General features: G+C 51.0%; 2 protein-coding genes across 3 annotated transcripts; both read right to left on the bottom strand.

Annotated features, from left to right (window-relative positions):
- Positions 1-478: 478 nt before the first annotated feature.
- Positions 479-7,915, bottom strand: ASB16 (ankyrin repeat and SOCS box containing 16). Of its 2 annotated transcripts, XM_032457330.1 has the most exons (6): positions 7,392-7,915; positions 6,826-7,069; positions 5,692-5,959; positions 2,716-3,208; positions 2,194-2,307; positions 479-1,685 (listed from the first exon to the last, which is right to left on the bottom strand). In XM_032457330.1, exons 2-6 carry the CDS (start codon positions 6,872-6,874, stop codon positions 1,500-1,502), a joined length of 1,110 nt encoding a protein of 369 aa, XP_032313221.1. In that variant the 5' UTR covers positions 6,875-7,069; positions 7,392-7,915; the 3' UTR covers positions 479-1,499. The 2 variants fall into 2 exon arrangements, with proteins under 2 accessions (XP_032313221.1, XP_032313220.1); XM_032457329.1 differs by lacking the exon at positions 7,392-7,915 and having other exon boundaries at positions 6,826-7,346.
- A 1,259-nt stretch (positions 7,916-9,174) lies between these two features.
- HROB (homologous recombination factor with OB-fold) lies at positions 9,175-24,655 on the bottom strand. The gene is made up of 10 exons (XM_032457327.1): positions 24,417-24,655; positions 23,392-23,442; positions 19,551-20,723; positions 18,217-18,300; positions 17,110-17,250; positions 16,378-16,486; positions 16,103-16,188; positions 15,616-15,741; positions 14,111-14,228; positions 9,175-12,171 (listed from the first exon to the last, which is right to left on the bottom strand). The coding sequence occupies exons 1-10, from the start codon at positions 24,417-24,419 to the stop codon at positions 12,080-12,082; spliced, it is 1,983 nt and encodes a 660-aa protein (XP_032313218.1). The 5' UTR covers positions 24,420-24,655; the 3' UTR covers positions 9,175-12,079.
- Positions 24,656-25,003: the final 348 nt, after the last annotated feature.

Genomic DNA, 25,003 nt, shown 5'->3' with positions numbered 1-25,003 from the left:
CCATGCTTTGGTTCTGTGCACGAATCATTTATTTGTCTTCATAAAAATTGGCTTGGCTTGAAAAGCTTTCTCTTAAAGATGAATGGTGGTACTTTTGGCTTTGGGTCCAGAGAACGAAGTGAGAGTAGCGGGGACAGTTGATGGCTCGTCCTCCTGTCACTGATTCTCAAAGACCACAAGTGCAGTGACCATTGTTTCAGATAGCATGCATTGGGTGAGAATTGCTCATTGGTAGAGTAGGTGCTTAGTTAGCATGTACGAGGTCCTGGGTTCAATCCCCAGTATGTTTATTTTTATTTTTATTTTTTATTGAAGTACAGTCAATTATAATGTGTCAATTTCTGCTGTACAGCACAATGTCCCAGTTATGCATATACATACATACATTCATTTTCATTTTTTTCATTAAAGGTTATTACAAGAAACTTTTTTTAAAAATCTATTTTTATATATAGTGGCTAACATTTTTAAATCTCAAATTCCCAAATTTAACACTTCCCATCCCTTTCCCTGCCCAGTACATATGAAAAAAAAAAAAAAAGCGTGCATGACTGGCCTGGGGGGGACACAACCATAAATGGGTCTCGGGCATCGCATTTATTACTCCCTCAACCGTCATTTACTGAAATGCCTGTTCAAAGAATATAGTCCCAGTCTCCGCATGCTTGAGGCAGACACAGATTCCTAATTAAATAAGTACGATACCAAAGAAAGCTACTTGCTGGGATTGTCCAAAAAAGGCTCTGCAGAGATAGTGTGTTTGGACTGAGTCTTGAGGATCAAATCAGCATTGACCAGGGCAAAAAATGTGGGAAGGGCAGATCAAGCAGAGGGAATAGCACATGCAGACGCCTGGAAGCAAAGGGGAGCAGGTCATATCCAGCAATCAGGAACTAGTTTGCTAAGGCTGGATTATAGGAGCCTCAGAAGGGACAAGGTGGGGTCAGGAGGCCAGAGAGCTTGGTGGAGGCAGAGGCTGGAAGCTGTCTGCCCTGTTGAGTTTCGATTTTAGCCTGAAGGTAGGGAGGAGCCACTGAAGGTCATGATCAGAGTTGTGATTCCCAAAGACTGTTCCAGCATCCTCGCAGGGCATGGGTTTCAAGACCAGTAGGTGAGGTTCTTCCTTGAAGTGACAAAGGCAGGTCGGGCACTGAGAGTGCAGTTAGTGGCAGAATCTGTCACTCCTTAGGAGGCTGAACAGGTACATGGATGGTAGGGGAAGGGGAGCAACAAGGATCACTTCCTCCTGGCTTGGGGACTGCGTGGTGGAGGGACTGTCATCCACTTAGGCAAAGGAGGAAGATGCAGGCAAAGGCTGAGTCTGCAGACATTCCCAGTGGAGAGAGGAGCTGAAGTTCACGTCAGGCTGGAGGTCACTCAGGAGAAGGATGAGCTGGCCCCAGAGGACTTGCAGAGTGTGGACAAGAAGGTCAGGGACTGGTCCTCCAGGGTTAGGGGGAGGTGGCACAACAAGCTCCGGGAGCAGCCTGGCATGGGGTTCACTGGATACGCCCCTCCACACGCAGCAGCAGGTAGTCCTTGAGGACCAGGGGCAGCGGGAGGCAGGTGGCGGCCTGTCGGCAGCGGCTACCCAACTGAGCACGCACAGCCAGCCGGGCCAGGTGCTGCAGCCGCCTCGGCTGGTTCACCATGCGCAGGGCTGAGCTGTAGAAGGCTTCATGCTCCTAGGCCGGGAGTGGAACAGGGTCAGATGGCCCAACACCCTGACTGTGCCCTTCCATCTGGGGGTGACCTAGTGGTGAGGCCCTGGGATTTTGCAACATGCACCCATCTGGGCGTTTGTTGCATCTCAAAGGACTCAGATTCAGAGCCAGAGAGGCCCTGCAGGGATCATGGGAGCTGGGACCACACTGCAGGGCAGGGTCTCAGCCATGTCTGCACCCACCCCCACTCCAAAGGTGCTAGCACAGTGCCCACAGAGTCAGAGATGCCTGATAAATGTCTATACTGATGCAGGTAAGAGAGAGGCTAGAGGAGTGTGTGCAGTTAGAAGTTGTTCTGAGCTGCCAGGGGGAGGGGAACCCAGGAACCCAGGGGCTTCACTCTGTGTATCTTCTGGCCCAGGGTCCCTTTTGCTTTTGCCTCTGGGAAGCCCATCTGGACCTGGGACTCATCCTTGCTCTCTGTCTCCCCAGAGCCTGGGAATGAGCAGTGCCCCGGGTGTGGACATACCTGCCACAGCTCTGGGAACACTGCCTCGACCCAGGTATCACAGGATGGGACACAAGGGTAGGCGTTAAGCAGGACTTCCAGGGCCCGAGGGAAGTTGGCACAGTGTCTCAGCATCTAGAAATCAAAAGAGGGTCTCAGACTAGAAAACAAAAGAGGATCTCAGGGGCACCATACCTCTCCCAACCAAGGGCAGACCCATGTCCTGCCTGGGTCAAAGCCCTACTCACACCCAAATTTGGGAGGCCAAAGTCTGAATCCCTCCTCATCCCCTTCTCTGCCTCAGTTTACCCCACCTTCAAGTGTGCTCCAATCTCCTGGCCCCAGCCACTTTCCCTGGGGGCTTTTTCCTCCCTTGGACACCCTACCCCTTAGCCCTCACTGGTCCTTCTCAAGATGGGGACAGACCCCTGGCACAGAGAGTGGGCTCCCAGTCTCTTGGTCTCTCTTCCTGGCGGCAGGGTAATCCAGCCTTAGGCTCTCCTACCCAACTGGAACCTCCTTTCACGGGCCCTCCCTACGCACCTCAGGGCGCACAGGCTGGGCCCCATAGTCCAGCAGCGCAGCAAAAAGGACCTCGGGCTCCCAGCTGGGGGCGTCCTGGACGGCCTGCAGCGCGAGGTCCATGGGTGTGTGGCCCGCCTCGTTGGGGACTGCGGCGGAGGCCCCGTGGAGCAGCAGCAACTCGGCCAGGCCCCCACAGCCGTTGGCACAGGCATTGTGCAGTGGCGTGTGGCGCTTGCGCCCAGCCGCCCGGGCATCAGCCCCGGCCTCCAGGAGCCGGCGCGCAGTGGCCTGGTGCTGCCGGCGGCTGTCCAGGCCCTCGGCCCCTGCACATGCGGCGTTCAGGGCTGTCTCACCCTGGCTGGTGCGCAGGTTCACGTCGGCACCGTGCTCCAGGTAGAGAGCCACGTGCTCCTCCAGGCCATGCACCGCCGCCACATGCAGGGGTGTCACCTCACTCTCCCCCGCTGCCAAGTTCACGGTCGCTCCTGCCTCCAGCAGCATCTTGGCGCACCTGGAGGCAGGGTAAAAGGCCCCCCAAGGCAAACCCTGAGGGACCAAGGCCTGGCCTGGGAACCCCTCAGCCTGCTGTCATCCCTGACGCCTTCATCCCACTCGCCTTGGCTCAGGCAAGCCTGGTGTCCACCATCAGACTCACAGAAGCCCCATGACAGACAGCAGAGCTGGAAGGCCCGTCGAAGCCTCCGGGAGCATTTGAGTTTTCAGATGAAAAACTTCAGCCCAGAAAGGTTGTGGGGCAGCCAAGGACACCCAGCAAGTCAGTGGCTGCTCTGGAATTAGTACTCACTAACTCAAATCATCCCTCTCAAAGTCTAACCTGACTCCCCAATCAGACTGGGACCCCAAGGCCTGCTTCTGAATCACTTGTCTGTGGTCTCTTAACATTTTGATAGCATAAAAAGTTTTGAAAACCTACTAATGTGTACACTACAAAGCAGAGAAAATTAAGGAGTATGATCCCAAAAGAAAAAGAAATAGAAATCCTATTAGTATTTTCTTTCTGCCTCCAAACTTAAAGACCACCCTTCCTGGCCAGCTGCACCTACTCCAGTAAAGGAAGGCACTTGGGTCCCACTTATTCCACTTTTCTCTGGAGAAAACAAAGAAAACCAAACAACAAAAACCAGATTTTAGGGAGCACATGTTTCACAGTTCTGGTTCCTGGAAAAATTATAGGTCAGAACACTGCTGAGGCAAATATGCATCATTAACCACCGCAGGGTAAAACAAACACCCTACAAACTAAATTAATGATGACACTAAACTAACAGTAATTTAAAAGACAGATCAGTAGCCACCGGAAACTCAGGAGCAGACCCATCAATCCTAAGGAAACCCTGATGACCAAGTGTTCTGCCCCCAAACAGCCAGAGTTCCAGCTCCCTTCAGTGCGTATATCTGGTAGGTGCTTTGCTCAGTGGCAAAGTGTTGAATAGCCATCCGACCACAAACTACTTAATTTATTTCCCTGGTAAATTCTAATCACAAACTAATTTTTGTTCCCATATACTAACTTTAAACAACACCAAAAAGCTCACTCAGTAGGGTTCCAGTCAGCAGAACCATTCTCACTTCACTTAAAGGGATCAAGTCTGTTGCAAAGTGCACCACTTGCTCGTAAGAACTCAAGAAAGGGCTGGAAAATTTGGATTTCTGGGTCCGTCACTGGTCTAGTTCTACCCAGGGAGAGGTCCCCAGCATGTGAGCTGTGGAGTACCTTCCAGGAGCTCTTGACTCCTTACCACTGCCAGCCCTGTCTGTGGAGCTGACTTGTAAAAGTGCAAATACCATTCTGTATGGGGTCCAAGAAACTGTTGACCTTAAAAAGGTGGGAAGGAAGGTGTGTGGAGATCTCATACTAAAGTTGGGAATCACTGGGCTAGATCTTTCTCTTTTTTGGTCATAGGCAGCCGAATTTTTTGTTTTTCTGTTATTGTTGTTTTTGGGTTTTTTAGCTTTTTTTTAATTGAAGGATAGTTGACTTACAATGTTGTGTTAGTTTCAGGTATACAGCAAAGTGATTCAGTTATACATATATATACTCTTTTTCAGATTCTTTTCCATTATAGGTAATTACAAGATATTGAATGTAGTTCCCTGTGCTATACAGTAGGTCCTTGTTGTTTATTTGGTATATAGTATTGTGTATCTGTTAATTCAAGCTTTTTTTTTTAACTTTTTTTGGTAGATTTATTCATTTATTTCTATTTGGAGGAGGTACTGGGAATTGAACCCGGGACCTCATGTGTGTTAAACGTGTGCTCTACCACTTGAGCTATACCCTCCCCCACCAATCCCAAGCTCTTAACTTATCCCTTGCCCCCTTTCCCCTTTGGTAACTGTAAGTTTGTTTTCTATGTCTGTGAGTCTGTTTCTGTTTTATAAATAAATACATTTGTATCACTTTGTAGATTCTACGTATAAGTGATATCATATGATACTTGTCTTTGTCTGACTTATTTCACTTAGTATGACAATATCTAGGTCCATCCATGTTGCTGCAACTGGCATTGTTTCATTCTTTTTTATGGTTGAGTAATATTCTGTTCTACACACACACACATATATACACCACAACTTCTTTATCCATTTGTCTGCCTATGGACACTTAGACTGCTCCCGTGTCTTGGCTATTGTAAATAGTGCTGCTGTGAACATTGGGGTACATGAGCTAGATCTTTCTTGATGTCTACCTCAAAACAGCCAGGAATGTGGCTACAGCGGGTTCACAGGGAATACGAAACTACAGTTGGAACAGGGTTTTGCCTCCTTGGTTTAGCTGATGTGACCTTAGACAAGTAACTAAACCTTTCTGAGTTTCAGTTTTATCATCCATAGAATAAGACATGTCTCCCAGGCTGTTGTGAGGACATGTTTATGTGAAGTGCTTCCCCTGCTTTTTAGCATGTGAGCTGGTGACACACAACACATACACACACACCCCTTTCCAAACCATCTCAGCCTCTAGGCACCTACTGCAAGGACTCCGGAGCTGTGCAGAGGTGCAAGGGGGTTGTGCCCTCCTCAGACAGCACGTTGACCTTGGCACCGAAGGTCAGCAGCAGCCGCACACAGTCAGACTGGGCCCGGGCACAGGCTTCGTGCAAGGCTGCTCGGCCCCCAACACGGGCATCCAGCTCAGCTCCCTGTCGGATCAGGTAGCGGGCACAGTCGGTGTAGCCTCGGGCTGCGGCGATGGTGAGGGGTGCCGTATGCTTGGCCTTTGGGGTCAGCACCCAGAACCCTGGGGAGAGCAGGCAGTGTTGGGGGGTGGTCTGTGACACCGGCAGGCAGGGCAGGCTGTGATGCACATGAGGGACATGCTGCAGGATGAGACCAGGATGCCCTGGGTGAGGGGGGGGGAGGGTCACATCTCTAACAGTTGAAGGCAGGCAGGAATTTGGAGCCTGTGGTGACTGTGAGAGCATTAGCTCTACGAGGATTTGAACCCCCATATCCCTGGATGGGGTTTGAGGCAATCTCCTGTCACTCTGAAGAACAGGGTGATCATTTGGTTTACATGGACAAGCCCTCTTGTCAGAATAGATCCTAAGGATCTGGCAGGTACACAAAGATGTTGGTACATTGCTATTTAAAATAGATTTTTAAAAAACAGAACCAAATCTACCCAATCTTTTTGGGGGATAGTTATATAAATCGTGGTACACGATTTATCCATACAATAGAATTCATGCACCTATTTAAAATATTATGTGGACTTAACGATGTTTACTGACATTGAAAGATGTTACATGAAAAAATCAAGCTATAAATAGCATCTGGAATATAATTTCATTCTATGAAAGAAAAAATATTCATGTGTGGATATATATTCAGAGAAAAAATTGCAATGTAAGATAAGTGTGTTCCTATGTAATTTGTATGATATGTTAATATAACTTTAATTCTGAAAAGACATACAAACCACTAACTATGCCTCACCTCTGTTTAGGAGGGAGCTAGAATGAGCAGTGGGAAGGGCCGGTCAAGTCCATGGTCTGGAGGGAGGCCATGGGGCTGGGACTCTCCCCCTCCCCGCCCCCACCTCTTCCCTCTCCACCCCCACGTCTTCCCTCCCCCTCCTCTTCTGCCCCACCTGGTGCTCCCTACCCTGTTCAGCTGACCAGGCCAGCTGGTTGCTCACAGTCTCCACAATCATGTTGGCAGCGTCTTCATCTTGGAACAGGGCTTGGATCTGTTGCAGGTCGCCGGAGAACAGGGCATTGTGCACAGCTGGGTCGCGGCAGGAGCGGCGCGGCCTAGTCAGGCCGGCCCGGGAACTTGCCGGGCGCCTTTGGCTCCGGCACTGCTGGGCTGCGGCCCGACGTCGGTCCTCCCATTCCAACCACTCCCGCTGCAGGCGGAGAGAGCGCAGTGTGGAGGAGGTGAAGGGGAAGGTCTCCTTTGCCATGGGGAGGGATCCAGGGGTCTGAGCAGCGGCCGCTGGGCAAAGCCGGTTCGGTTCCCTCCGCCCGTCTGCCACCCTTGCTCTGAGGAGCCACCCTGCCCCCTCAACGGTGACCCAGAGAGAGGAGCAGCTGAGGCTATAAATAATAGGCCCTTCGTTGCTCTGGTAAACACGGTTTGCCCAGAGTCATAATCTTGGTGCAGAGAAGGTGTTGGGCCAACCCCCAGCCCCAGCCGGCGCTAGGGACACCCTCTGCCCCTGTGCATACCCTCAGACTGGGGAGTTGGCCTCAGCTGAGCCCCAGTCCGCATCCTTCCACTTCTCTGGAGTGAGCATCTTGTGTTGGCAACGTCTGAGGTGAGTGAAACAGTCAATCAGGGAGATGGACGGAAGAGCCCCCTGGCCTCTCTGATGTTGGCTGGAGGGCAGACCCCAACCCTGGAAGTAAGGACAGGTGAAGTCAGAGTTCAAATAGCTCTTCCTGGCGTCTGCAGTAACAGTAATAACTCTGCACATATATGCACAGGGCTTTATAATACTTAAATCACTTAAAAATTTTTTTTTGGGGGGTTGGATAGTTAGGTTTACTTACTTACTTATTTTAATGGAGGTGCTGAGGATTGAACCCAGGACCTTGTGCAAGCTAAGCACTCACTACTACTGAGCCATACTGTCCCCTCCTTAAATCACTTTTATATCCATCTTTATTTGGGTGACCACACATACTTCCTGGCTTACCCAGATAAACAAAAAATTTGATTTTAACGATAAATTATATGATCAAGCTAATTATCACAAAATTTGAACACCTCTGAGATGGGTGGTCTTACGTCTGTTTTACTGATGAGGAACATAAGGCTTAGCAAGGTGAAACTACTTACTCAAGATCACAGCTTGTAAGGGGGGAGCCAGGTTAGCACCCCAGTGGGCCTGACTCCAGAGATGCACTGTGGCTCCCAGTGCTGTGGCTCCCATGTGAGGGGAAGACAGTGAGAGAGCCCCTCCTGACCTTCCAAGCAGGACAGCATGGTCCCTAAAACTGCCTTCGTTGAGTCTTGGATTTTCGTTTTTTGTTTTTTCTCCTAGCTCCTAAAAGGGCTCACATGCCTGCCTGAGGAGGACCAAGGGGTTGGCCACGGAACTCTGGGGACTTGGACCAAAGAGACCTTCAAGAACTTCACCCTCTGGAGGAAGCGGCTGTGCTTCCAGGAGCCTCTAGGGGGAGGAATGAGGCCGTGAAACAGCACTAGCTGGTGTGGCTGCCAAGCCAGGGAAGGGGAGGACCGCAGGGAGTCCAGCCTCTGCCCTAGAAGCTCTCCTCACCCAATGTGAGCCGGCCTCTCGGGCCCTCAGGGTCAGCCTGCCCCCATCCCACCCTGGCTGTGGGCCATAGCTGTTCTGGCTGCCCTGGCACTGCAGGCTCCTCCTGGCTCCCCTGCCTGCTTCCTCCCCAGTCTCACCCCTCATAGCACCCTGGTCAATTTTCTCTGACTCCTTCCTCTCCCTGGTCCCCTCACAAACATAAATCCAGCTCCAATTCTCCTATTTTCAGTCACCATCTCAGTGCCTTTGACCTGAACCAGCCCAGCCTTCCTGGTGTTCCCTCCTCTGGCCCAGCCCCTCTGTCCCTCTCCCGCACGGAATGACTTGTCTAGACCAGTTCATTCCTGAGCTTGAAAGCGTCAGCTGACTTCCGAACCCTGCCCTCTCCCACTAAGCCCCAATTCCTTGGTTTGGCCTCAGCATGGCTCCTCGCCCTTCCCTGCCATTCCCTTTGCTTGGAATTCCCTCTGACTCATTCCTCAAAGTCCACCTCAAAGGTCACCTGCCCTGGGAGACATCCCTACAGCAGCTTGGGTCCCCCACCCCGGCAGGTCCAGCCACTCCCTGTCAGCTCCAGGAGGACTTCATGTGCCCTTTGTCAAGAGCCTGTCCCCACATCCTGTAGATGACAGCCTGCTGCGCTGGAGGTGGGCTGCAGAGTAGGACCTGTATTTAATCAGTGGAGGTCCTGGTACCCAGCAGGGCCTGGCACACAATAGGTCTTGATGTGGTGTTTAGCAGCACTTGGCTTGTCGCAGGCCGGCCTCTTATGTGTAGCGCATTGACTGAGGGCCCCTGTTCTCTGCCAGAGCAAACACTCATCTGCCTGCCCAAGTGGGTGGCAGCAGCCTGGGCTGTTTCCGGCTCTGCCCTTACCCTGTTGTTCACCCACTCCGGCCCCGGCTTCTTGGTGGTGTCCCAGGGTGGGGGAATCCCAGAGGAGCAATGAGGTCATGCCTGGCGAGGGCTTGGAGATCCTCAGAGAAAGGCACCTCTGTAAATGTGGCTGTGATTAACCCTGTTGGCACCCATTCTGTGTTTTAATTGCCCCGCCAACGGCCTGGCTGAGCACCCACAGCTGGGTTCCCAGGGTTGAGAGCTGGCAAGTCTGGGTTGGGGCCAAGAGGAACCAAGGTGAAGTGGGAGTCCCCTTCTCCTGAGGCACAGGATAGTCATGGCGAGTGGGGCCTGCAGCTGCGCTGACCTCGCCAGCCTCTGCAGCCTTTCTGTCATAAGCCTGAGGGTGCTGTAACTACAGCTCTGTCCCCAGAGACACCGTGTGTTGTCTCCTGTCCTTCGCCTTAATTTCCTGAGGCCAGAAGAACTGTCCTCAGTATTACCTTCCTGCGGCCTTTACTTCAGCCCACACGTGAACCCACAGGGAGCCCAGTGTTACTGGCGGGGACAGTGCCAGGTGACTACAGGCCCCTGGGAGCTCAGAGCCTGTTGGGGGATGAAGCACAGGAGAAACCAGGACATCCATCAGGATTGCAAACAGTAGAGACCAGGGCTCAAGGGGGCTGAGTGGGGACCGGTGCCGCGGGCCGGGGCCAGGCGGCTGGCTTAGGTGCAGGAAGACCACCAGAGTTGACAGGCCCTAGCTCAGACCTGAGCTACTGAGGCGGAGCTGGGGAGTTAGTGGTGTGGGGAAGAGAAAGACGTGCGTGGCGTGCTCAGGTAGGAAGACGAAATGGGAATGTGAAAGGGCAGGGTGCTGGTGATTGTGCCCCTTTTTGCTCCTTAGCTTGGGCCACAAAAGCCTTCCAGAACAGGGCCCCGCTGCCACCAGCAGCCAGCTGAACATGGAGTTCCTAGAGCACTTGCTCACTTCAGCCTTGAGACTGGGATCCACGGGATCAGCCTCTCTTGGAAAAAGGGAGACTAATGCCTTCCCCCAGGGCAGTACCAAGGCCATCGGAGGTCCCGACTCACAGCTCCCTATTGAAGGCTGAGGCAGAGGAGGGCGAGGCTGGCCATTAAACTGGGGTCTTTAACCCGCACCCCCTCAACCATGTGTTGAGAGAATCCTCCTTTCTTCCCTTCATTCCACAAAGGAAAACAAGGTTGGTTGGCAATTTAGTATAATTAGGCCTTTTACATCCCCCCTAGGACCCTTGTCCAACTCCTGTCTGAAAGGTGGTACAGAGAAGCTACAGTGACGAAGAGTTGCTTGGCAACAAGTTAAAGTAGTATTGGATTATAACTCAAAGTATAAAATAAATATCCATGAGTCCATACTGATAATAAATGAGTGACTGAACAAAAAATAAGGGAGAAGAAGCCAATCTCCCATGTAGAAGAATTCCAAGTAATCCATGTAGATGTCCTGCCCTTCAGGAGGTAGAACATAACTCCTCATTCCTTAAGTGTGGGCAGCACATAGTGACTTTCTTCCAAAGAGCATCGTATGGAAAGGGAGAAAAAGAGTAACTTGACAGTGGAAAAACCCAGCAAACCTGCCAAACCCTACCTCAGCCAGGTGATCAAGGTCAACATCAACCCTTGATGTGATACAACGAGAACAGTACCTTACCTCTGTCGTCCTCCTCTCCAAAAAACATAACCCGTCTAATCACACACACACAAAAAAATCATACAAATTCCAACAGAGGGGCCTCCTACAACATGCCGGACCTGTGCCCCTCAAAGCTGTCAAGGTCATTAAAACACAAGGAAAGTCTGAGAAACTACCACAGCCAAGAGAAGCCTAAAGAGACAGGATGACTAAATGTAATGTGGGATCCCGGAATAGAAAAAGGACATCAGGGGGAAACTAAGTAAATGTGAATAAAGTTTGGAGGTTCAGTTAGTAATAATGTATCAATACTGGTTCTTTTGCTGTCACAATCTACCATCCTAACATACTTAAGTGGCAACAAGAGGGGAAACTGGGTGTGGGGTATATGAGAACTCCCTGATATCTCTGCACTAATTCTGTAAATCTAAAACTGTCTAAAAGAAAAAGTTTATAAAAGAAAAAGACAGAGAGAGAAAGAAAACAAGTAGTGTGGCTCTGCCCTGGCCAGAGTACCGGTGGCAGGACAAAGAGCTATAAGGCCTGAAAAGAGAGGGAGGCAGGTGAAGCAGGCGGCTGCTTTATTTCAGAATAAGGCGCTGCAGCCACACCCCTGCCCCCGCACCTGGGAGCCCTGGGCCCAGGTGACCTGGGCAGCTACCAGCCTCAAGAGACAAAGCAGAGGGAAGTCTGAGTGTGTTTCTGCCTTGTCCTGAAGGACAGGTCGCCACTGCTATGGTGTGGTGCCTCCTGGCACCTCAGCTGTCTGGGGACTAGGGAGTAAAGGGCCCAGGCCCAACATCCTCTAAAGTCAGGCGGAGGTGGGGGAGGGACACACTTCCCTGTTGGCAGGAGGAGAAGGAACCATGCACCCAAGGGCTTGGAGGGTAGTAGGGCTGGAGAGCCAATCCTTGGCAGAGTTCTGGTACACCAAAGGAAGACCAAGGTGACAGCAGTGCAGAATCCAGGGGACGAGGATGTTCTCCAGGAAAGTGTCCAGCGTGGGGGCACAGAAGTCCCGAGCTTTGTCTGTTCTCCAATTGTGCTGGTCTTCCTCTCCCTCTGGGACATGATCAGATACAACCAGAGCCTTGCCTGGGTGCTGAGAGGCTGCTGGCTCATGGTGGGTGCCCGGCCTTGGGACGCTCCCAACTGCTGGTCCCACAGAAGAAGTCCTCCGGGAGCTCACTCAGGAGTCCATCCAGGTCATCTGCAGTGGGGGATGGAGAGGGCGGGTAGACTTAGTGTCAACATCAGGGCTCCCTGTGACTTAGAGCCAAAGCTCTGGCCTTTCAGGGGGGCCTGGACCTGGCTGCACAGTCAGGGAGGTGGCATCCCCTGGGCAGCGGTACGCCCGCCAATGGGCCTGAGGCTGGCCTGACTTCCATCTTCCCTCTGCTCCCCATACACCCACACACAGCAAAAGGTAGAAGCATTCTGCCGAGAAAGAGACTCCGACTGGACCTTAGTGGTTCCTCTCCTTCGACCGAGAGACACAGTGCCTGAGCAGAAAGGCTTCAGAGGTCCCCTAATGCAACCTTCTCGCTGGACAGAGGGAGAAACAAGGCTGGAAAAAGTCATTAGATGTGTTCAGAATCACACAGTTCAGTAATCTGGTTTCTCATCTGAAGAATGGGAGACATCATGATCCCCTTCCACAAAGTGCCTTTGTTGGCGCAGGAACGAAAGTACCTGTTCCTGACTACAGTTTTCAGATGGGGTGCCTGTGTCTGAGAACATGGAAAACAGCTGGTCTCAGTAGCCGCTATTGCTACTCTGCTTGTTAACAACAGCAGCTAACACGTCCTGGGTCCTTGCCCGGCACAGGGCTGCACACGTTATAATCGTCACTTTGCCTCAGTCTCATGGTCCCTCTCGTCACAGTTTGTTATAATTCCTACTGAACCTGAGAGAAAGAGGTCAGACAACCTGCCCACTATCCATTTGGTGCCAGAGCCACAGCTTCCAACTAGAAAACGTCTGCTGAAGGGATGGGACCAGGCAGCCCTAGAGTCAGTCGGGCTGGGAATGACAGCTGCGGAGGCGCGCTCCGGGTCTGGCACCAAGCACCCGATACACACTGCTACTAGAGGGACAGAAGTCACTTTGGAGGCATTCAAAATTAATTAAGGTGACCAGCACTGTGCTCAGGAAGGAGAACTAGAATTTGATTATAACAAAAAAAGTTGCTCCTCACTAGCTACACCATGACTGTCTGGACAGACACTAGGTTAAATGAAGGGGAATGAGCAGCAGTGCGGGCCTAGGAAAATGAGAATCAGAGCAGGAATGTGTATTTGTGTCTCCCTGTCCTATCCTGCCACCACCAGCCTCTTTCTGCTTGGCAGGTCTGTCCCTGTGGTGGAGATGTGACACCAACTATAATACTCTATAGGTGACTCTCCTCATTCTTCCTCCATGACCACTGGCAACCTTCTGATGATGGTTTGCCTTGTCATCAAGCTTACTTAGAAGAGAGTGCAAGATTTGAGAGACGATTCCAGCATAGGGGGTAGATAGTTTTTCATACAATATAAATAAACAGGCACTGTGGTTTATCCACTGGTCTACTATGAATCTGGTTAATGTGGAGAAACCTACCCATAATCCCATGAACTTTAGGTCCAGATAGGACTGAACCTATGTAATCGAACAAATAGGGACCAGATCTGGACTGTGTTAGCTTCACCTGGGTGATGCGCCCTCCTGAGGAACAAGTTGGTCCTCCCCTAAGAGGTCTGTTTTGGGGCCTCTCAGGTCTGTATCCTGGTCCCACCCTAACCACGTGGGTGTCTGACCCTTCAGCACTGCCTGGAGGGCCTCGAAGCTTTAGTCAAGATGGGGAAATCTGCCTGTGTGGTCTGGCCATCAGCCCATGGAAGACTCAAGGATGGCGCCAGTCGATCTCCTTGTGGCTAACGGCATATGGCCTGGAAATGGGGGAGCTGCGGGTCAAATTCTTTGTGTTAATTAGTTTGTGGTCTGCAGCCTTGCCAGAGAAGATACCACATCTGATTTCTGTAAGATTCTGTAAGATCCAAAGGTTCACAGAAGGAGGAATAAGATGCGGCCAGAACAGTGTGGCTGAGCTATTCAAGAGGAAACAGAAGGAGAACCTCCTTTGCTTCTGGGTGGGCTGATGACCTTACCTGCCTCTGGGAGTTCTTTCTCAGGGGATGCCCCTGCCTCTGGGTTCTGTGCTGTCCTGAGGCCTTTCCCAGGCTTCGCAGTCTCGTGCTGGAGGCTGTCATGGAAGCTTCCTGGATCCTGGGGACAGAGGATCTGGTTACCAATGACTGTGCCCCTGAATCCCTCTGGACAGTACCATCTCTACCCAGACAACCTCAAAGGAATAGGTGGAGACTCAGGAAAGACAGGACAGAAGAATGTGGCAGGGCCCGACACCCAGGGCCATGCAGCGGGGAGGGAGCTGAAACACCAAACACCTCAAACAGCAAAAAAACAAAACAAAAACAAAAACAAAACAAAAACAAAAACAAAAAAATTTTTGGCTGATTTTCTTTTCTAATTCTGTTGGTATCGATGTTTTAGGGAATCTATATAAATGGAGCAGAGAGTGAAAAGACCATTCATAAATATGTCGCAGAGTTAGCCTGGAATTAAAAATGACCTGTTACCAATCCCCAGACTAGCTGATACATGAATAGGCAATTAAAATTAGTAATTAAACCTATTAACCATGGTTAACCCTAAGGAATGGAAGTGGGGAAGGGTCAGTTTCACATTTGCTTTATTCTGTATCATTTCAATTTTTTTCAACAAGTGTGGATGACTTGAAATGTACAAAAAAAAAAAAGATGATTTTTCAGAAGTTGGGTAGTATTCCAAGAATGTAGAAAGTTAGGGAGAAAGATGAGAGAAATGGAAGTAGCAAGTTAGAGCTAAAGATGTAACTCGACTGGAAGTCATCGAGTCTAACCCCCTGGTTTTATAGATGAAGCAACAGCAGGGGAGGGGACAGGACTTGCCCAAGGTCATGTTACAAATTACCAGCAGAGCAAGTACATAACCCAGGTCTCCAGACTCCCAGGCCAGGCCATGACAACAACCCAGGATCCCAGGAAGGTGGGGATGGCCATAGAGGGGACCCTGAGTGCCAAGTCAAGGCCAGGCTCTGCACTCTCACCCTGGAGTGGATCTGCCTGGAACCTAGTCTCCCTCAATTCCCAAAGGGGGTGTCCCCACCTGAGTTCTGGGCCGATGCCCCCTCACCAGAGGCAGAAACCAGGAGGGAAGATACAAAGCAAATGACGGGCTCCCCTGACAGACTGTAGCTCACTGTTCTCAGCACTGCCATCTGATCCTCAGTCACATACTGAGGGCCACCACCCCGTCATGGACCCTCAACTCGGTTAGTTCTCAAGTGACTACCATCCTCTCCGATGTTCAAGTCTGCCATCAGACGCTCGGGGATCACCAAGAAGCCAGCTGCTCCTCTAGGTCCTATTACTATGCCATCTGGCAGGTGGCTGGACCAGGGACAGCATGAAAATGGCCCTTCCCCAAAGGCATCTCTTCATCTCAGGGCAACTGCTTTCACACTTCTGCTCCCCAGGATGGAGGAGGGGAAGAAATCAGAAGATCCAGGCAGCAAGTGGCTCTCCTAGTCCCCATTCCGCCCTGCTCCTCTTACCTTGGGGAAGGGCTGAGATGGCTTGAGGAAGTTCCCATCCCCAGGATCTGGACTGTAAATGTGGACCAGGTTGTTGGGTGTCACATTGAGGTAGTGATTTCGGAGTGAAGGAGAAAACACTCCAATCTGGAGGAGAAGAAGGGGGAGGTCAATGACCTGATGGAGCACGAGGTGCAGCTGAGTGGCCACTCAGTCCCTGCCTGCCTCTCCCTTAGTGGTCTCTCACCAGACTCACACAAATCACTTCTGCCCCAGCCCTGGTGCCAGAACCAAACCACTAACCATACCCTCGGCCCCTCATAGCACAACCCTTACCTCCATCTACCCTCTGAAGGATGGGAGTTGGGCCCCTACTTAGCTCCAGTAAGCCAGGGTCTAGCCCAGCCGCTTCTTGGCTGGGTCCAGGGAGGGAAGGGAGCCAGAGAGACAACTGGGAGCCTTCTCCAGGGCAGGAGCGGGGAGAGGTCCCCGTCGGGAGCTCCCATACCTGTTTTAGCAGCAGCACTGAGCCAGGCTTCAGCTCATTCTGGCGCGTCTCCAGCAGCAACCTGTGCACCGTGCCCTGCATCTCTCCTGCAAATACCACACCACCTATCAGTCTCAGGGTCAAGGGCACAACAGCACCTGATTTGGGGCCTGGCTGGGAAGTTGGTTGCTCACTGCCTCAATTTTTCCATCTGAAATTGGAGGGGCTGACTCCTCCTCACCTCCTGACTTCAATGGAGGCCACTCACCAGACACTCCAGGGGCCTAACTCCTCACCCGTGGGGTCCTTGAAAACCACACTGGCGTCCATTGTGCTCCGAGTCAGGGACTTGATCATCACCGCCATGGTGGGGACCTTATTCCTGGGAAGCTGCTTCAGGGCTGCCTGGTTACAAGAAGAGGCATTTGCTGAGCCAGCCATGTCCCACCTGTAAGGTTCCCAAGGATGCCAGGGCAACCGGGGGGGAGGAGGGGGACAGAGAACAGGTGTGGTGATGATCTTCCTTTGTGCGGGCAAAGGGGCAGTTTAAAAGGCTTGTCTCATCTCTCTCTGGCAGACCTGAAGCTGACAGGCCCTTCTTTTTTCCCCTGCTGCCTCCCTTCTTTTGTGTATTTATGTGTATGTATTTATACAGCGCTCCACCATGGCAGGCCACAGGCACGAATATATTAACACATGTACTAAGATGTGTCTGCACAGGACCCTTGACCTCTAGGGAGCTCTGAGGGTAGCAGTGTGCTTACCCCACCCTATCCAGGGCCCAGATGTGCAGAGACACACCAATAACCCACCCTCTCCTTCCACCTGTGCCTGATACTATGGATGGCAGTGAGAAGAAAGGTGATTGGAAGGTACAACCAGAGAGGCTTCATGCTGCTGCTCAGAGATCAGCCTGGGGTAAGAGGGCGCAAAGAGAGAGCCCCTTTCCTAAGGTGGAACAGGGCAGTAGGTTGGTGAAAGGGATAAAAATGGTCTTCCCTTCGAGTCTCAGCACCCAGGACTATTACCTTCCGCAGCACCATGATGATGCTGTAGGTATAGAGGAAACAGGTGGGGTCTCTCTCATCCAGGCCCAGCGCAGATTTCATGGTCAGCCAGGGTCCTCGTCCAAAATCTTCTTCCACCGATGCCTGGGAACTAGTAACAATCTGGCAGCAGAGAGCAGAAGGGGAGCCTGCATTAATGGATCCACCCAGCTACAGACCTTGATTGAGACAGGATGGAGGGGTGAATTCCCTGCAGCATGGTGGCCAGTCTCTCCATTTATCTCCAAGGTCAGAAAATAGTGTGTGAAAACTTGCGTATCACATCTTTCACTTGCAAGCAATAGCAAAAGTGCTCCTTAATTTAGGTTATTTTAAATCAGGTCCTGACTTTAATTACATTGAAGCAAAAGGCTAACCATGTTTGTCTCTTGTAATAGACTGAAACAGTCTTGGGGCTAGGGAGCCCCCATGTACATGAACATGCTTCCAGGTAATTGTGAAACAGTTATATTGTACTTGCGATGACTCTAGCTTTAATTGTTCACTTTTTTATATTAAAAAACACTTTGAATCCAGATGAGTATTTACCACTTTGGATCTGAAATGGACTGGTGGATCTGCAGAGCTGTAGCAAAGAGAGAAATGTCCAGAGGGAACTAAAAGCGAAAGTGGGTCTGAGGGCAGAGCAGGTCAACCAGAATCCCAGGGAGGAGGGAGGCTGGGTCTCTCCTACTAAAAGAGAACCCACCAGAGGCAAGATGAAGGCAGATCCTCCCTAGCTCAATTCCCAGAAACCTGAGAGGAAGGTTTCCCGAGATACTGTTTCCTGATACTTATTACACTCTCCTCCCCTGAGGGAAGATGGAGTTAGCTGGGCCTTTCTTAGATGGGAAAGAAGCCTGGACCCATAGCATCAGTTAACGCCTGTTTGGCATCAGTACAAGCTTCACTTTATGCCAGTGAAATTGCCACCTCCCTAAACTGCCTTTCCCAAATGCCCTTTGGTGGGTGACCCCAGGGAACAGGCCAAGCAGCACCAACTCTGATTCTTAGCTCCTGAAACAGGCAGGGATGTCCCTTACTCTTAAATGACACCCAGGAAGTTAACATTTACAGGGAATTAGTTACCTCTGTCTGGAATTTAGCCAGAGCACCGTGAGTTGGAGTCTGGGGCGTGGAAACCATGATGTCGTCCAGATTTTTCCCACTGTGCTACGAGGGGAGAGAGGAGAGAAGACGGGAGCAAGCTCAGCAGCTGTTATTTACAAGTACAGCTTCTTGTCTGGGTTACATAATGCGTGCAGGAAACTATCAGGGACAATTAACACATATTACATCTCTCCTAACGAAGTCTCAAGAGCCTTGTTGGCAGCTCAAAAAAGATGCTTTGGGGATCGTTTTGGGAATGTGAGGAAGCTGGAGCTGGCCCAGGAACAAAACCCAGGGCTTCCTGGAGAGAGCAATGAACTGGAGAGGCCTGTGATGAGTAAAAAAGCAGCTTTCCCTTCTCAGGGACCTTACCCTTCCCTCAGAGACCCAGCCTGGGAGTAATGTAGACAGCCTGCTTGGACTTCTCTGAAAGTGCCAAGGAAGAGCAAGTAACAGGTAGAAATTGTTTCAGACACCCTTCAAATGTACACCCTTACAGAGAAAAGGGGTTTACTGATCACAACTAGGCCAGGTCCTCAGAGTACAATAATCTAGGATCTGATCCAAGACCAGTTTGATGGACCCTGTCCCTCCACTGCTGCCAAAATCCAAACTCCCAGCACAGCCTCCACTGCCCCACGTTGAGCCCACACACCAGCCACAATGAGTGGTTCTGTGGCTCTCCAAGAGCATCCTGCTCACATGAGTCTGTGCCTTTGCACATGCTCTCCCGTCTTCCCACTGCTGAAATGTCCTCCAGGGGACAGCTATCACACACACGTCTGTAAACCTCCGACTCATCCATCCAAAGCCCACTGAGCAAGCCTGAGGGTCCCAGGGTCTCCCCAGCACCCAGGGAAGGACTTCTACTCTCACTGTCATTTTACATATAACCATTTGTTCGCCTCTGCTTCTGCAAGCTCCTCAGGGCGGGAACTATTTCTATTTTAATCTCTATATTCTCAGTTCCAAGCAAAGTGCCCAGCATCCCCCAGTCTTTAGCAAGTATAAGTGAATGACTCTTCCTGCCCTGGTGCTAATAAACAGTAGGTGTTCAACAAACGTATGGAAATTGTGAGGGTTCTCAGAGCCTTAAGCACCTCTCTCACATGTGGGTTTTCAAGTATTCAATTCTTCCCACTTCTTCCGACTTCTTCCACAGCTTTGGAAACCCTCCCTCTCTGCATTTCCTTCCTCCACATCCTGAGGGGTGTGGAGACACCGGGACTGGGCAGTGCTGGGACTCTGCGTTGTCCCCCACCCTCAGCGTCCTGGAGAGCTCAGGCTTTGGCCAGATAGAAGCTGTCACTCACCTGGTGAGGCAGGAGCCCTGCTGGGCCAGGAAAGCGGCGCGTTTTGGCACAGGTGGTGGGGTGGGTGGGCTGCTGGGGTGTCCGGCTGGCAGCAGTGACCAGCCGCACCAGGTGGTTGGTGACTACTGGCGTCTGCAGAGCTGCTTGAGGGACCAGGGAGGGACGAGGGCCCTTTGGGGTACGGACAGGAGACACGACAGGAGATGCTGGAGCTTGGGTTTGTAAGGGCCCCCGAGGAAATAATCCAGAGATGGTCCTTGAGGGAGTAGCACAGCTTGAGTTGGGAGTTCGTGGTCTGGGAAAATGAGGTTTGCCACTTAAGCAGGTGTTTGCAGACTGGAATGGCTGACCAGGGAAACGAGTTTGAGGGCTGCTATGAACAGGCCTGCCAGCAGCATGGAGAGGCTGGGGTGCTCGAAGAGCGGCACCTCTGGGAGAGACCTCCCAGTGGGGTTGCTGAGCACAAACCATTGAAGCAGTTGGGACAGGAAGGCTACCCGTGGTACCAGGTCTCAGGTGAGGCTGTGGCGTCTCCCAGTGGACAACGGGATCTGGAGGCTCACCCTGGGCTGATACAACACCAGTTATGTGGGTGGCAGGCATGGGCCCCTTCTGGCAAGATCTGCTCAGATCAGCTACCCGGGCCTTTTTAGCCAGTGTTGAGTCCTCCCGCTGCCAGGTGGCCTCTCTGCTAACTCCAAGTTCCAGCTCCATGTTGGGCCCCTCGAGCTCCATGCTTGCCAGGACTTCATCAAATTCATCTTGTTCAGGCCCCTCAAAGCCACCAATCACCTGCCGTTTGCTCTCTAAAGTGAGCTGGGGGTGGGAGGCTGAGGACTGGGGTCTGGCTGGCTCTTTGAGCACTTCTGTCAGGGTCACTCTTCTCTGATTCCTAGTCCAGCTGCTGGGCGAAAAGACAGGCCCGAGGGGAGCTGTTCCTGTGGAAGGTGGACCCCCGACCGCCCTGGGCATGCTGGAGGTAGGGAGGTGGAGTCCCAGAGCTGGCAGGCCCAAGGCCTCTGAAGGAGCAGCAGGGCATGGCAGCAGCTGCCTGGGAGCCTGTGCCTGCGCAGCATCCTGTGGCCGGGAAGAGACAGGTCTCAGGCACCCCGTATTCACAGGCCGTGAGCGAGCAAACTGGTTCTCTGCATCTTCCACGGCAGACAAGAAATCCTACAAAGAAACAGAGACAGTGGGTCTTGGTATTTGGAAATCAAGAAACACTCTGTTTTTCCTGTTTCAGGCAGGTGGTATATATGTGTGTGCAGATATGCTCAAAGAAACCAAGGAGTGAAAGGCAGTGGTGGACCCTCCCACCACCTTTGAGGCTACCACCAGCCTTCTACCAGACATATTCTAAGACTAAGTCTTCAGGTAGCTTCTCTCTCTTTCTTTGATCTCAGGGGCGTCGGCAGGGGAGGGGGGAGTTGTGGCAGTTGGGGGAACAGTAGAAGCAAATGAACCAGGTCATCAAGGAGTCAAACAGATCACCCAAGGTCACACACCCATCTCAAGGAAATCAGCACTCTGTGGTGTCCAGCCTGTGCACAAGGGATCCCCAGCTGGTCTTGCTGCCTGTCCTCGACCCACTCCTCACCCCATCTCACACACACACACACACACACACACACACACACACACACACACAGCCTTCAGTAAGCCAGAGAGGCCTTGGAGCCAGCACAATAGGCAGAAGTTAAATATAGCTTTTCAGGCAAGTTAAATTAAGTATGGATTCCAGTTGGGAAGCAAGGTGAGATTGACACCTTCAAGAGCAACAGACCTGTTCCGAGGGTGTTTTTGAGTCAGAACTGCTGATTTAACTGACAGGAAGGTCCCCTCCACCAATACATCCTGATGCCGCATTGGATTGCCTAGGTTAGAGAAAGGTTTCTTCCTGCTTTGTGTATTACCAGGAGAGTAGCACACTCCAACCGGACTACTTTCAAATTTAGTAATAGTAATAATATTAGAATTACAACAGCAAGAAAGTCCTCATGACCCTGGGGGTTGATAAAGCCCTTTTCTCTTGAAGAGCTAACTCTCAGACATGATGTCATCTGCCTGGGAAGGGGGAAAGGGACTGGTCATGGAACAGAAACCTGAGCTGTCAGAGTCCTTCACTCTTAAATCCATTACTAGCCTAGCAGTCCTACCGTGACCTGGTAAGACCAGGAGGTCACTTTAACGGTCACTTTTTCAGCCTGTAATTACCCACCTTCAAAGCTGAAAGACAAAGACAAGGACACATCTCCTTGCCAAAGCTGGCAGTTTTGAATTATTTGTAGAAATAAAAATCAATAAACGACAAGTTCATGCTGCACAGTGCAGGGAACTACACTCAATATCTTGTAGGAACTTACAGCGAAAAAGAATATGAAAATGACTATCTGTATGTTCATGTATGACTAAAGTACTGTGCTGTACACCAGAAATTGACAACAGTGTAAAGTGACTATATTTCAATAAAATATATATATATATATATATATATATATATATATATATATATATATATACAAAAAAAAAATCAAGTCTCCAAATGATAACAAAACATTTGACATTTGAAAAACCTCACTGCGTGCCAGGTATCATGTAAAGATTTTACCAGAATTCTCTCCATGGATTCTCACAATGGCCCTATGAATAGGTACTATTATTATCCCTGTTTTATTACGGCTACAGAAACCGAGACTCAGAGAGGTTAAGTAACTTCACAGAACCAGGGCTGGGACCAACACGTGCCTCTGTCACCATGTCTTGGGGCCTCAACGAATGAAACAAGCCAGAGATGGAATTTTAAGAGGTCTGAGGAAGGTCTGTTTTTCCCTTCAAGCCTCAGGTTCCAAAAGCCTCAGAGGAAGGGAAGTGAGAGGTCCCCGGCGTAGCGTTCACCATCTTACTAGGCACAAATTAGGCATCTGGACAAATTCTAAACGTGATTTTTAAAGCAAAGCTCTGTGAGACAAAATGTAGGTCTGAATGGCTTCTCATTGATCAAATAGAGCATCTCTACTCTATGAATGTAGTTTAGTAGTTTCCATGTACATTAGCCTGGAGTCAGGAGGCCAAGACCTCATCCTGGCTGTGGGTGCTGCATTCTTAAGCAGGTTAATTCACTTTTGACTCACTTAAATCCTGCTTCTTTCTGAAAAGGATTTGAGAGAGCAATTTCCAGCCTCCCAGTTGAAACTGTGCCTGTTAGATCTGAGTGGGCATACAGTTTGGAGATCACTGGTTCACCCAGAAATCAGAACCCTGCCTGGGCCCATCCCCAGAAATTCTGATTTAATTGGTGCATGGTGGGGCCTCGGCAGGGGTGATTCTAGTATGCCAGCTTCAGATCTAGTCTAATCCTTCATCTTCTGAGTAGAGAGACAGAAGGGAAGAACATTTGAGGCAGAAGAATACCCTGCATGTTGTAGAAGAGAAATTAGGAGGCCAGGGAATGAAGTACTTTGCCCTGGCTCACGAAGCCCCTTGGTGAGCTGGCCTCCTGCCAACCAGTAACTGTGCTGTCCTGGCTCTTCATAAACTTTCTTCCCACCTCAAGTGCATCATCATGAAAGTCAATCAAATCACCTAAATGACATCCATTCCAGGCAGGGGCCCCTATAATTTAAAGGTATGATAATTAAGCAGCTCAGTCTGTCTCTCTGGTTTTTTATTTGTTTCTAAGACAGTGAAGTGGTTTGTTTACATTTCTCAGCTTCTCACAGACCAAAAAGATACACACGTCAAGTAAAAGGGGACTTGGGCAGACTGCTCCAAGATGTTCTGGGCCTAGGGGTTTACATCTTAAGATCTCCTCTGCCATCTCTGATCACCAACACTTCCTTACCTCATCTTCAAACTCCTCTTCCACAGCAAACAGCTTCTGCAGACTGCAGGTCTGAAAGGAAAATAAAGCAATTGAGGTTAGAGGAGAAATACTGCTTGCAAGTACATTCTGTCCTCACGGTGCTTCTTCCCAATTCTAACAAGACTGTAAGGTGTGCTGTTTTCTGTTTGTTTGGTTTTTTGTTTTTTTTTTTTTTTTACTAGTCTCAAGGGGGAGGAATAAGGGACAAGGAGAGAAGAGATGGGATTTACTTAAAGACTCAGATGATTTAGAATCCTTTCCTGTAAAACAATTTACTCAGGTCCATCTGCGTTCGTTGTAAGAAGAGGAAGAGGGCACAGGGACGGCTGCCCAGGGACCCTGGGTCATTCTTTAGACTCACCCCTGTCTGTGCACGTGGGCCTTGATTTTGCAATATCCCAAAGTGACACTACCATAAATCCAAACATGCCGAGCACAGTGGCCTTGATTCTGAACGCCAAGGTAGTGGTTTCCTCCTATCTAATCCAATACTCAAAAGCTAGAAACCCAGGAGAGTAGGATGCTCCCGAGTCCACAGTTCCTTCTTTCTGGGCAGCAGGGCTGTTGTGGCCAGCATTAAAAGTGGGTCAATTCTAGAGTCAAGGTCTGTGCCTAACCCCAGATGCCTGAGCAGCAATAGCTACAGTTAGGGAGACCTACCCCCCACCCCCAACCTCCTCAAAGTCAAGGATCAGACTGGACAGGTTAGGGGGAGACGGTCAGGCCCAGGAGGTGTGACGTCTGAGCGCACCGGAAAGGAAGAGCAGTTCTCCAAGATGAGACGGAAAGCAACAGGCGGGAAACTGAGGCCCAGCGGGTGGGTGGAGAGACCTTCCCAGGGTGTCGGGTGTGTCCTTGCCAAGTCCTGACTAGAGCCCAGGTCTGCCAACCCCACCATGCTCTCCCCCAAACCCTAACCCGGCACTGCAGCTCGCACGGGGCTGAGGGGCTGGAACCCAGAAGGCAGGTCCCTAGGGCCCGGCGACAAGGCGGCCGGGCCTTACCATGGCGACGGTCGGTGGGCTTCGGCCAGCGGGTTGGCCGGGCTGACCCCAACTCTAGGGGTCACGGGGCCCTCGGGTTTGGCCCCAGGAGGGAGGTTTGGAGCCCGGACGACGGTGTCTCTGGGACGAAGTCGGAAAGAGGCGTCTCTGCAAGCCGAGAGGGCCCCGGGGAGGGTCGCTGGGAAGCTGGAGCCGGCGCCCTAGGCCGCGTTCGAAGCCGCCGCCACTGCAGAGTCTCCGCCCTCTTAAAGGGGCGAACCTATTTCTATCCCGCCGACACAAAGGCCCTTCCTCTGCAATCTTCCGCCCCGGCCTTAAAGGGAAATGGATGTGCTCTCGGTCGCCCCCCAGCGGCCGGTAGGGTCCCATCGGCTTGTTGAATACGCGCTCAGGTGAGAGCAAAATCCGGAATTTGGGGTCGGTTACGTTCCATCCTGCCCACCCTCCTCTCTTGTGTTAAGCATACTAGAGACTGGGTACTACAGCATGACTCTTATTCACATCAGAATCCACCCTGTTGGTTTGTCTTCTGTTTATCCATCCAGCCATCCATTGATCCATCCATGTATCCATCCATTCATCCATTC

The sequence above is a fragment of the Camelus ferus genome, chromosome 16, assembly GCF_009834535.1.
Source record: "Camelus ferus isolate YT-003-E chromosome 16, BCGSAC_Cfer_1.0, whole genome shotgun sequence".
Lineage (NCBI taxonomy): Eukaryota > Metazoa > Chordata > Mammalia > Artiodactyla > Camelidae > Camelus > Camelus ferus.
This window is presented reverse-complemented; position numbering and strand designations above follow the sequence as displayed.

What these genes read in the sequence shown, in the direction of transcription:
- HROB (XM_032457327.1), bottom strand. An exon ending in CAGGGCTCCTGCCTCACCAG is followed by an intron (nt 18,301 to 19,550) that starts GTGAGTGACAGC and finishes CTCCCCTCGTAG; the next exon opens with CACAGTGGGAAAAATCTGGA. An exon ending in TGGCTAAATTCCAGACAGAG is followed by an intron (nt 17,251 to 18,216) that starts GTAACTAATTCC and finishes CTCTGCTGCCAG; the next exon opens with ATTGTTACTAGTTCCCAGGC.
- ASB16 (XM_032457329.1), bottom strand. Translation starts at nt 7,126, where the DNA reads ATGGCAAAGGAGACCTTCCCCTTCACCTCCTCCACACTGCGCTCTCTC. An exon ending in CCCAGCCTGTGCGCCCTGAG is followed by an intron (nt 2,308 to 2,715) that starts GTGCGTAGGGAG and finishes TTTGATTTCTAG; the next exon opens with ATGCTGAGACACTGTGCCAA. An exon ending in TGTTCCCAGAGCTGTGGCAG is followed by an intron (nt 1,686 to 2,193) that starts GTATGTCCACAC and finishes CTCCCGGCCTAG; the next exon opens with GAGCATGAAGCCTTCTACAG.